Source organism: Nicotiana attenuata, unplaced genomic scaffold, assembly GCF_001879085.1.
Source record: "Nicotiana attenuata strain UT unplaced genomic scaffold, NIATTr2, whole genome shotgun sequence".
Lineage (NCBI taxonomy): Eukaryota > Viridiplantae > Streptophyta > Magnoliopsida > Solanales > Solanaceae > Nicotiana > Nicotiana attenuata.
Window position 1 is genome coordinate 6,447 of NW_017676263.1, and position 12,282 is coordinate 18,728.

General features: G+C 35.9%; 1 protein-coding gene across 7 annotated transcripts in view; it reads right to left on the minus strand.

Annotated features, from left to right (window-relative positions):
* Positions 1-7,079: 7,079 nt before the first annotated feature.
* The window catches only part of LOC109220887 (protein RFT1 homolog), a 31,867-nt gene continuing 26,664 nt past the window's right edge, over positions 7,080-12,282 (minus strand). For 5 of the 7 annotated variants that reach the window (XM_019385355.1, XM_019385354.1, XM_019385352.1 and 2 more), the window contains 5 exons: positions 8,499-8,654; positions 8,222-8,274; positions 7,891-8,069; positions 7,604-7,683; positions 7,080-7,510 (listed from right to left, as the gene is read on the minus strand). In XM_019385355.1, the coding sequence (XP_019240900.1) occupies positions 7,623-7,683; positions 7,891-8,069; positions 8,222-8,274; positions 8,499-8,654 (449 nt within the window). In that variant the 3' untranslated portion in view covers positions 7,080-7,510; positions 7,604-7,622. Of the gene's footprint in view, positions 7,531-7,603; positions 7,684-7,890; positions 8,070-8,221; positions 8,275-8,498; positions 8,655-12,282 lie in introns of all 7 variants that reach the window. The other 2 variants (XR_002067164.1, XM_019385353.1) reach the window with 2 other exon arrangements.

Sequence of the window (12,282 nt, forward strand, 5' to 3'; positions counted from 1 at the left end):
TCGCTGAGCACACAGTAAATATCAACAAAAGCTGAGAAAGCAGCTGAAAGCTGACAGTCAATATGACGTATGAACAATAAACTGGTCCTTAAAAAATTATAGAATTTGGATGAGAAAAAAGAAGGAAGAAAAAAAAACACTCAAACCATTGATTACATTTTTCCAATACTTTACATTATTTAATTATAAAAAAGTGATCTAAGACCTCTTATATTTTCTAAGTTCAACCCAGGAATTAAAATAATTCGTCCTCGTATGTCAAATCCCATAAATTATTTTGGACAAAGGAGGTACTAAACAAGAATTGACCCCCAATAGTCTACAAGAAATTCTTTGAATTAATTTCATGAATTATCACTCTAACTTGGACGCTATTGCATCAAAAGTTACTGAACGACTTTTTTTAACGAAAAAATTACTAGATTATTTTATAACAAAAAATGCCTAAGTGTAAAGTCACTAGGAGAAAACAAAAGAGACATTTCTTTATAATACTTAGGTAAAGTTGAGTAACTTTTTAGTTATAAAAATTATTAGATTTTTTGTAATACTTGGGCAAAATTAAAGTGTTTTTTTCACAAATAAATAGTTTAATAACTTTATTAAAATAATATAAAAATTGATGACTCTCTCTCCTACATATCTACCTTAGTAGGAGAAAGGAGCATTTCATTTACCACACAATGACTTTATTTTTGCCTCAGTGGAGGACAAAATCATTAAGCTCGAGAAAGAGCATGTCAAAGTCCCATCTTTAGTCAACAAAACATTCTCTTACCCTTGCTTAAGAAAAGAAAAAAAGGCTATTTCCAAGTAGAATTTAGGAATTTTTACATGCTTACACACTATTAGAAACTTTATTACCCTCCCTACTCAAGTTTTAATTTAATTACATTTTATGTACGAAGTTACCAATTATATGCACTTTAGGAATTAAACTAGTATCCCTTTATATTAGGAATCAATTATTTCTCATCCTTAGTCTCTCTCCCTCCTGCACTCTCTCTTTTCGTCTCTCTCTCTCTCCTGCGCTCTCTCTCTACGTCTCTCTCTATCTCTCAATTCCTAATTCCAGTCATGTAAAACAAAGGAAAAGAGGGCAGTAATTCCACAATTGACAGCCATTAAAAGGCTTTGAAACTTTGAATTCAAATTTGGATTTTCAAAAAATATTATTTGTTTGAATTGGGTGTTGTTGCAAACAATTAGGAATTCTCTCTACGTCTCTCTATATCTCTCAATCCCTAATTCCAGTAATGTAAAGCAAAGAAAAAGAAAGCAGCAATTCTATCATTGACAGCCATTAAAAAGCTTTTAACCATTGAATTCGAATTTAAGTTTTCAAAAACCATTATTTGTTTAGATTGGGTATTGTTGCAAACAATTGGGAAGATGGTTTGAAGTTTATATCTCAATTTTGAGGGTGTTTTGGTGAAGATTAGACTTGATTTTGGCTGAATTTCAGATTGAAACTCGAAGAAGACATGACATACATTATACTTACGAAATTGTAGTAAAATGATAGTAAAATTGTAGAAAAAATATATTCTGGTGGTTAATATATATTTTTTTATTTAACTATTGTGTGAAAGTTAAATAATATTGTATAAAAAATATATTTAAGTTGTATGATATTATAGTTGTATATAACTGAGTAGAAATAATGTATGAAAATTATAAGTAAGTTGTAGATAAGTTATATAATATATAATTAGCTGTATGAAATTTGTTTTTACTATGTATAAATCAGATACAAAATATACAAAAGACATATTGTATAAAAGTTGTATTTATATTTATGATATTGTAGTTGTATATAACTAGGTAGAAATAGTGTATGAAAGTTGTAGAAATAATGTTGTATCATGGATCTTGCAATTAGCAATAGAGGTGCATAAGCTAGAAAGTGTGTGTGAGTGTGTAGCTCTGTCCCTGCACATCTCGAGTAAAGTATCTCTTGACACAGCATCAAGAGAAGCAGCTTATACCATTTGCTACCACATTGATAACTAATAGATGATACACACAAATATGTCCTCAAACTGCATCATCAATTTCTAATGAGTAATTAGTTAATTACTACTATTCCGTAAATGATTACTGACCAAAAGTCAAGTATTCGTATAGAGAAAGTGACGATGCACAATAAAGGACAAAAAAACTGGATTGCATAAAATTTGAATAAAAATGACGAGATCTGAGGGATTAGATTCTCTAAATCCCTAAATATAAGTTCAATGTGGAGAGAAGAGAGAAAAAAGGAAAATGGTGTAACAAAATCCCTTGATTGAAGGAACAAATAATGGATTGGGAGCCTTTTAAGGTGGATTGCATATATTTTGTAACTAAAACGCGTTTAGGTTGGGTAAATACCAGTACATGAACATTTTCCGTAATAAGGTTTCAAATAGTGTATAGGAATGAAAAAATTATAGCCTGTTTGGCCAAAACACTACTAGAAATTCGGCAAAAACCGACCAAGAAAAACCGACCAAAGTAACCGGCCAAAAATTCAAAATATTTTAATTTTTAATTTTTTTTAGTCGGTTTTCTTTGGCCCAAAATTGCGGGAAACTATTTTTGAGTCCTGCGAAATTTATTTTTCAAGAAATCGACCAATTTTGGTCGGTTTTTGCAATTAAAATAAATAAAAATTAATATTAAAAAAATCGACCAACTTTGGTCGGTAAATTCGGCCGGTGATTTTAAAAAATCGACCAACTTTGGTCGGTAATTTTATTTTTTAATAAAACCGACCAACTTTAGTCGGTTATTTTCGTGCAAAAATACAATTAAAGAGTATAAATAAAAAAAACGACAATCTTAAAACAAATGCACCAATGGTCTAGTGGTAGAATAGTATCCTGCCACAGTGCACACCCCGGTTCGATTCCCAGACGATGAATCTTTTGATTACATAATTAAAATACCGACCAACTTTGGTCGGTTTTTTTTGCAATTTTCTTTTTGAATTTAATTTACCGACCAACTTTGGTCGGTATATTAAAATGACCATCAAAATACCGTCCAAGCGTATTTGGTCGCGTTTTGGTCGGTAATTGGCCATAACCGACCAAAGTTGGTTGGTTTTTGGGTCGGTATTTACCGGATTTCTAGTAGTGAAATTGTATTTTTAGTCAACACTGTAAAATTTGCCAAAATTAAGGTGTTTGTCCAAGCTTTTTGAAAAAAACAAAAGTGCTTTTGAGTAGAAACAGAAGCAATTTTAGAGAAACAGAAAATAATAAATTCTCTCCAAAAGCACTTTTGAGAAAAATATCCTTAGAAACACTTTTTAAAAGCTTGGCCAAACACTAATTATTGCTCAAAAATACTTTTCAAATTAATTAGTCAAACACAAACTACTTGTTACCAAAAGTACTTTTTTTAAAAAGCACTTTTGGTAAAAACACTTTTCAAAATAAACAGATTTTAGAAATTTGGCCAAACATGCTATAAGTTTCATACACTAACCATATAATTGGTTCACTTATAAGATAGACACTAATAAACATTAATTAGTAACTTGATGAAAAAATTACTTATAAGAAAATTCAATTTTAAGTAAACGTATTTATACTGTCAATATATATAACTTAAATTCTAGTAAAACATGTACCAACGAACACGACCTAATTTGCAAAGAGCAATTAAATCTTTGTTTCATAATGATCGACTTGAAAATAAACCGAACTTTTTGGTGATTAGATAGTGAGAAATTTTCAGAAACCACTATGTTTTAGTGATTATTAGCTTGCTATAGCTACCATTTACTAAATTACTTCATATAGCTATGTTTTCAGTTGTTATAGACTGTATTGATGTATTTTCGCTACTGTATTCATAGATTCAGTAGCAAAACTCGGCAGAAAACAGGGGAATTCAGCTAAGCAGAGAATGTATTCGACTGTATTCGTGAATACAGTAACGGAATTTGCGAAAAAAAGGTTTCAACTGTTTAAAAACGTTAAGTGAATCAATTAACGCGATAGACTCCTAATATAACTCAACAAACTCAATTATAACACACAAAATTTGTATTTCCAGTTATACAAAAGATTCTCAACCGAAAAACACCCCAAAAACAGAGCATCTTTAGAGATTCAATCCATCATTTCTGTTTTTAGTGGTATCTAATCTTTGGTGATTAGATAGCTAAAGAAGGTAACTAAGGCATACATGTGACTTTTTTTTACTATTCCCATGATCGCTCGTTTGGAAACATTTGAATATTAAGAATAATGTAAGAAATACAACATTGACAACAAAAGGATTTCAAAGGAGGTCCCCTACATATCATTGCAATTCGAAAAATGAAGTTGCTTTAAAGTAAAGCTAAATGAGTATTATGTCCCACATGCAATTGTTTCCAAAGAACAAATAAACAAAATGATTTTTGCCTTCTAAAGCATGTAAAATTTAGTTAAAAAGGAATAGAAATTATATTGAGATTGTTGTTATGAATTTCCAAAAGTATATTTGCTAAATTACAGGAAAAAGGGTATCACGATGCTCTTAATTTCCTCTTGATAATCATTTCCTCCAAGATATATAATATCTTGTCCAAGAGACTAATTGGTCTTTTTTCTTTCTACTTTTTGTAACTACTGTTCTTTTACCCTACTTATAGCAAATGAATATAAATGGACAAATATTTATTAACAGCTTGCTAACATACAAAATGCATAGTTGTAATTCAATTCATCAAAGCAAAAGATACAGTATGGTAGCATTTTTATAAATGTGGAAAACTATCTTGCTTGTGCTACCTGAGACTTGAAATTCATTTGGTGGAAAATGAACAAACCCATGCCACATTGTGCATCGATCGTTTGGTTGGGAAACAAGTTATCCCATAATTAATTATCCCAAAATTATTTATCTTGGGATTCGTTATCTCACCCACCCATAGAGATAAAAAAACACTACAATCCCGGGATAACTAATTCCGGGATTAGTTATACCACGATTTATCGCAACCAAACATGAGATAAACTCATCTAAAAAATAATTCCGGAATTCATTATCCTTTAACCCTCGTACCAAACAAGCCCCGAAGGTTTGTAAACTTTTTTCCTAGTTTTAGCATGCAATATTTAAAAACTGCACTGTATCTCAAATTCGCTAAAGACTTCATTCCTAATAGTGTTAGGACCAATAATTTCAGCTTGGGTAAAATCTATAAACAATTCAAGAAACTTAGTTTAACTATCTGAAAATACAGTGAAACAATAGATTAAAGCTCTAACATAACTGGTGACAACAAAAGATGTTCTAAAGTTCGCGCTTAGCACATGATCACAATTTTGCTACCTTTACCTCCATGGACTCAAGCTGCTGGTCAAACAATGATAAATACCTGGGGCCAATGCACTTATTTTTGACATGATTCACAAGAAACCAAAGAGGCAAAGACGGAGCCAAGATTTGAATTTTATGAGTTCTGAACATGCCATCGTACCCATAGCTCGTCTTAGTTACCGAGTTCGCAATTAAATATTTATATATATTCAATAGATTTTCTAATACAAATATACATGGTATACGCAAAAGTTACTAAATTCGTTCGAACCCGTATTCACTCTTTTTCCACATTTGCTGCTCTCCACCTTTCAGCTTTTCTCTTCTTTCAATCAAATATAGGTATATCCCAAATTAGTAGTGGTTAATACAGTCTTATGCATCCATGATCTATTTCAAAATTTAGAGGGAAATATCCTAGTTATCCTAACTGCAATTCCCTCTTTATCTGCTGATTTGTAACAAGGCTCTGTTTAGAGCAATTCATATTGGTTGGATTCAGCCTTTAGCTTCACCAACCCCCTAGTGATGCATCTTCTCTAAAAAAATCGATTTAGACTACTTAAGACACATTTACACCTTGGTTATCTATCCATCTAATTTCGGCCATTTGAAGCAAAAGGAGGGGTGTACTAATTCAATAAAGGGTCCAACCTTTCAAGCAAAAATCAAACAAGATAATCATCTTGCTTAAGAATGTTTGAATTTTTGTCTAGTTTGCATTTTTGTCTACCTTTTTTCCTTGTCGTTAAGAATACTTGTTTAAGACCTAGTCTACTTAATCATCATAGGTTTTATTTCTCCACTTTTGGCTACCTTTTTTGCCCAATTTTTCAATGCTTATAATTAACAAACTCTTTACACTAATAGTCACTTATATAGACATTGGAAGACAACCCATACAACCATGATAGTCCTCTATGATCACTTATTTTCCATGGCTTTAACATCCATCCATCACTCTGCTTCTTTTGGAGCACCTGTGTATCAATCTCTCTTATCTATTTGGCTATTCTTGATTTCTATATGAGGATCACTTATGAGTTGCAAAAAGCAGGAGTGAGATTTTATCGTATAAGAGGAACCAAACTAAGAACAAGGATTTTACAAGTTTTCTGCAGCTGGAGGCAATCCGAGCACTGGTTAAGAAATTGATATGATGAATATACGCGCAAGTACTTAGCATGCTGAACAGAAGGATTCTAAGTCATATTATAGTAAAGCTCCAGAAAAAAATTATTTCTACCCAAAAAAACCACGGTATGCATCTTAGATGCCATATTAATAATACTGCATAATTTTTACCTTGTAAAAAAGGGAAAAGGAAACCAATGAGAAGATAGGGCAATACTGCTACAGATGCTTAACATAATAACGACAGCATTCTTATTGCCACTGCACTGCATCAGTTCTCCAATTCAATCAAATAATGTTTGAAAGAAAGGAATAAAGGTGAAAGCTCTGAAAGAATGATACCTCTTGCCCCTTGCTTCACTTAGGTAACATGAGTGTCAAATGCAGGAGAAAGATGAAACAAAAAAGAACTGCATCAGACAATCGACCAATTTATAAAATATGGGAAATTAATATGTGGAAATCACTATGCTGTCAATTTATCATGTACTTGGGACACAACAATTTATCACTTTATATTATCATCTGTTCTTGATCCTGGTCGATCTAGGATATTCTAGCAAAAAAAGAGAAATCCAAAGCAAAGACCAGAATTAAACAACCCACCTCTGGAAATTGAAAATAAGCAGAAAAAGAACATTGTATACCAAACAAATTAATCAGTGATCTCTATAAACAGCTAATAATTTTGTTGTCTTTTAATAGGTAAAAAGATGTGGTCTCTTAATAAGTTAATTTCTCACCCTTCATTGAACATTATCTGAAAGTACGCATTCTTTTACGATTGGAAAATTCAGATAATTGATTTCAACAATTACAATTCTGAGATGCCAAAACCACTTGGATTTGATGTGGAAACCCGACAAGTGAATACACCTGCTTGCATTAAGCAAATATTACGGCCAAAATAGAAGGAACAGGAACCAGTTCATGAAAACATCAAACCATCGTTCTGTCATACCTAGTAAACTATGACTTTCACTTTATATGTAACAAAGAATTGCCAATATGCATCAAAGAGCCAAATGCCATCTTCTCTCCATAAAATAACTGATGACTAAGGTTCTTGCTTGACCTGCATTGAGAGACGTCATGCTAGGTGAACGTCAACATCAAAATAAAAGACAAGAATTGTGAGTATTAAAGATAGGGGAAAATAAATCCTTACTGCAGTGGCATTTTCTTCTTCAGTCAGCATGCTCACGGAAACGTATGATATTGTTGATAAAGCTCCTCTCGCGACGATAGCTGAAGATTAAGATAGATAAGACTCATAAATACACATGCCATGCTTTTCAGAATACAATTTAGTTACAGGACTTCCAAATTAAAGCATTCAAGTTTTGATGTTCTGTATTTGAGCCTAGTTCACTACACTTCTAGTCCACAGAGTGCAATGGACAACAAAATGTTAGCGCTGCAAAGGTCATATTCGTAAGTTCCCTACAAACTTACATGATAAAGGCTGCTAGCATGAAACTGGTGATGCCCACTATGAAGTGAACACTAAATGTCTTCCAGAAGTCGTCCCGATCCAAAAATAACTTTTCTGAAATTAGAGTGACTACTCCAGAAAGAAGCAGAAATGTCCAACCAGAGGGAAGGCAGCTACGAAAGGAAAATGAGGACGAACCCTGAGAAAAAAAATCCAAAGAATAGATCATCGTCTGCATCCAAGGAAATTTTTGACTTCTGAAATACTTAAATATCCAAAATCCTCAAGCATCAGGAAAGTTCTTGGTTTTCATGATGTAAAGCAAAATAATTTCACATGCCTAGCAAATACCTGGAAATAGTTCCTGATGAATATTGCTGAGTAACTGATCCTTAAAGCCATATCTTTCAACAAGTCAAGGAACTAGCGTTACAAACATGACATTCACTATCCTCGACAACCTAATCAGAACACGCCACCAAACTGTAAGCCCTTGCCTTATTTTTGAACCAAGATCTGCAGTGCGAAACACTGATCAACAATTTTCCCACAAAAAAAAAAAGGCAGCCACTGTCAGAATTTCAGGAAAAGAAGAAATCAAGCACTTTAACACGTCAGGAAAGGATACTCAAAGAATTTGCTAAAATCAACCCAATTGCACCAGCTGAACGTATAAGAGAAACATTCAACACCACGTAAATCAGTGAAAACACAAGCAAGGAATCATTCGAGCGCTTGAGTTGAATCTCATTTGCGACTGCATGCAGAAATGCTTCAGATGTTCCTGCACCAAAGACACAGAAAAACTCGACAATTTCAGAATAGTATCTGTAATCCTTAAGGGTGGTAAAGCTAAAGAAAACTTTAATAGGCCAGGGCAAATTCAACATATCGTCTTCACAAGCCGAAAGCAAATACAGAGCAAATCAGTGGAACAATTATTGCAATTAATAATGCAGGTTGCAAAAGGAGAAGGGAGCATACTTCATTGTAGATCTCAGCTACTTGAAAACAAATATATAAGCTTTCTATCAGTTATGTAAAAGCAATAAGTAGCCTTATCAGACAAAAGTCAAAGGAATAAACAGCTTCATAGATAATAAAAAGAATAAAATCAAATTTGTACGAAAAAATGAGCTAAAACCTCTAATAATAACAATTCATAAAGGCAGTGCTGGTAACAAAGTTCTCGAATGCTCCACACACCATTTAAGAAAGGTGTCCATCAAATAGCATTTGAACATGTTAAGAAATAACTAAATAAATCAAAATGTCCCCTCTCTAACATTATAAGCTTTTAGATGAGGTGATTCACACAATTTCACATGGTATCACTGAGTTCAAGCCGCACCACCATCTATTAATAAATATTCACATGCTTGTCCAATAAAAATTATCAGGCTAGCACGTGAGAAGGCGTGCTAAGACATAATTAAGTAAATAAAAGTGTACACTTTCTAACAGTTTAAAGTTTCACACAATTTAATAAGACGAGAAACTTGCCACTAGTTTCTTCTCTGCCAAAAAAGTAAGACAAAAGTCACCAATTTCAAAAGCATGCATCAAGGTTGTAGCTCTTCAACAAATGACTGGTGGATAAATATGGCCAGATTCCAGTTAAGAGCTTCAGCTGTGCTTTGCCAAAATTTATCAGAAAGCTCAAAAACTGCATCCCTCACAGAACTTTCAAACATGAACAGTACTTTTATCTAAGAAACTTTTGCCGTGGAGGCTGCGGCATACAGTTAATTACAAACTCAAACACATTAAAGAGAAGTCCAAAGTTGGGAGCTAAGTTGCTCGGACACGGGTGTGGATGTCCGACAAGGGTGCGGATCTAGAGTTCGGATCCTTCGAGATGTAAATTCTAAGATTCGGGGATACTGATCCTAGTATGGTGTAACGACCCGACCGGTCGTTTTGAGCATTGCACTTCGCTCGGTTGTTTGAGGGCATGAGTAACTCCGTATGATGTATGATGACCTATGTGAATCGTCGATTTTGGTTTTCAGGTTATTCGGAATTGATTTGGAAGAATGATTCTCAGCTTGAAGCTTTAAATTTGAAATGTTTGACCAAGTTTGACTTTTTAGAATTTGACCTCGGAATGGATTTCTGATGGTTCTGTTAGCTCCATTGGGTGATTTTGGACTTAGGAGCGCGTCCGGATTATGATTTGGAGGTCCGTAGTGGAATTTGGCTTGAAATGGCGAAGTTGGAATTTTGGAAAGTTTGACCGGGAGTGGACTTTTTGATATCGGGGTCGGATTTCGATTCCGGAAGTTGGAGCATGTCCGTAATGTCAAATGTGACTTGTGTGCAAAAATGTGAGGTCAATCGGTCGTGATTTGATAGGTTTCGGCATCGATTGTGGAAGTTCGAAGTTTCAAAGTTCAATGATTCCGAATTAAGGTGTGATTCGTCGTTTCGATGTTGTTATGCGTGTTTGAGGCCTCGAGTAGGTTCATGTTATGTTATGTGACTTGTTGGCATGTTGGGACGGGGTCCCGAGGGGTTCGGGTGAGTTTCGAGCGAGATTCGGAGCATTTTATAGATTTTGGCCAAGGCTAGTGGTTGCCGGTTCTGGTCTGACCGCACCTGCGGCTGGTTTGCGCAGAAGCGACCAAGGGGTCGCAGGAGCGGAAATATTGCTGGGAGAAGGGGTCTGCAGAAGCGGAGATTTGCTTCGCATCTGCGAAGGCGCAGATGCGGTGGGTTGAGTGCAGAAGCGGTTGGCAGCACAGAAGCGATATTTGGGTGCGCACCTGCGAGTGTGCAGATGCGGCTAAGTGTCCGCAAATGCGAAAGTGCAGGGCAAAGTTATAAAAATCGAGGTTTTGGTTATTTCTTCATATTTTGAGATGTGGGACTCGGATGGAGGCGATTTTTGGAGCAATTTTCATCACAGGGATTGGGGTAAGTGTTCTCCACTCAGCTTTGATTATATTTCATGAATCTATCTTCATTTTTGGCAATTGGTTGATGAATTTAAAGAGGAAATTGGAGTTTTGGCCTAAAGTTTCATAATATGAATTTTGAGTTTTGAACACCGATTTGGAGTCAGATTTGGGTGAAAGTAGTATGGTTGGACTCGTAATTGAATGGGTTGTCGGATTTTGTGAGTTTTGTCGAGTTTCGAGGCGTGGGACCGAGTGTAATTTTTGGCCGGATTTGGGATTTGACTCAGTTGAAGGTACATGAGAAGAATTGTCCTGTCCATGATCTCGAGTTAGCTGCTATTGTTCACGCCTTGAAGATCTGGCACCATTATTTGTACGGTGTGCCTTGTGAGATTTATACTGATCACCGGAGTTTGCAGCATTTGTTCAAGCAGAAGGATCTTAATTTGCGCTAGAGGAGGTGGCTAGAGCTGCTGAAGGACTATGATATCACTATTTTGTATCACCCGGGCAAGGCCAATGTGGTGGCCGATGCTTTGAGTCGCCGGGCAGAGAGTTTGGGGAGTTTAGCTTATTTACCAGCAGCAGAGAGGCCCATGGCAATGGATGTTCAGGCCTTAGCCAGCCAGTTTGTGAGATTGGACCTTTCGGAGCCAAGTCGGGTTCTAGCTTGCGTGGTCTCTCGGTCTTCCTTGTTCGATCGTGTATCCGGGAGCGCCAGTTTGATGACCCTCATTTACTTGTCCTCAAGGACAAGGTTTTGCATGGCGATGCCAGAGATGTGATCATTGGTGATGACAGGGTATTGAGGATGCAGGGTCGAGTTTGTGTACCCAATGTTGATGGGCTTCGAGAGTTGATTCTAGAGGAGGCCCACAGTTCGCGGTATTCCATCCATCCGGGTGCCTCGAAGATGTACCAGGATTTGAGACAGCACTATTGGTGGAGGCGGATGAAGATAGTTGGGTTTGTAGCTCGGTGCCTCAATTGTGAGCAGGTGAAGTATGAGCACCAAAGACCGGGTGGGTTGCTTCAGCAGATAGAGATTCTGGAGTGGAAGTGGGAGAGGATCACCATGGACTTCGTAGTTGGACTCCCACAGATTTTGAGGAAGTTCGATGCCATTTGGGTGATTGTGGATCAGCTGACCAAGTCTGCGCATTTCATTCCCATGTGTACTACCTATTCTTCGAAGCGGCTGGCGGAGATTTATCTCCGGGAGATTGTTCTTCTGCATGGTATTCCAGTTTCCATCATTTCAGATAGAGGTACTCAATTCACATCACGGTTCTGGAGGGTCGTACAACATAAGTTGGGTACTCGGGTGGAGTTGAGTACAGAATTTCACGCTCAGACGGACGGACAGTCCGAGCGCACTATTTAGATTCTTGAGGATATGCTCTGTGCGTGTGTGATTGAGTTTGGAGGGTCTTGGGATCAGTTCTTGCCATTGGCGGAGTTTGCCTACAACAACAGTTATCAGTCCAGCATTCAGATGACACCGTATGAGGC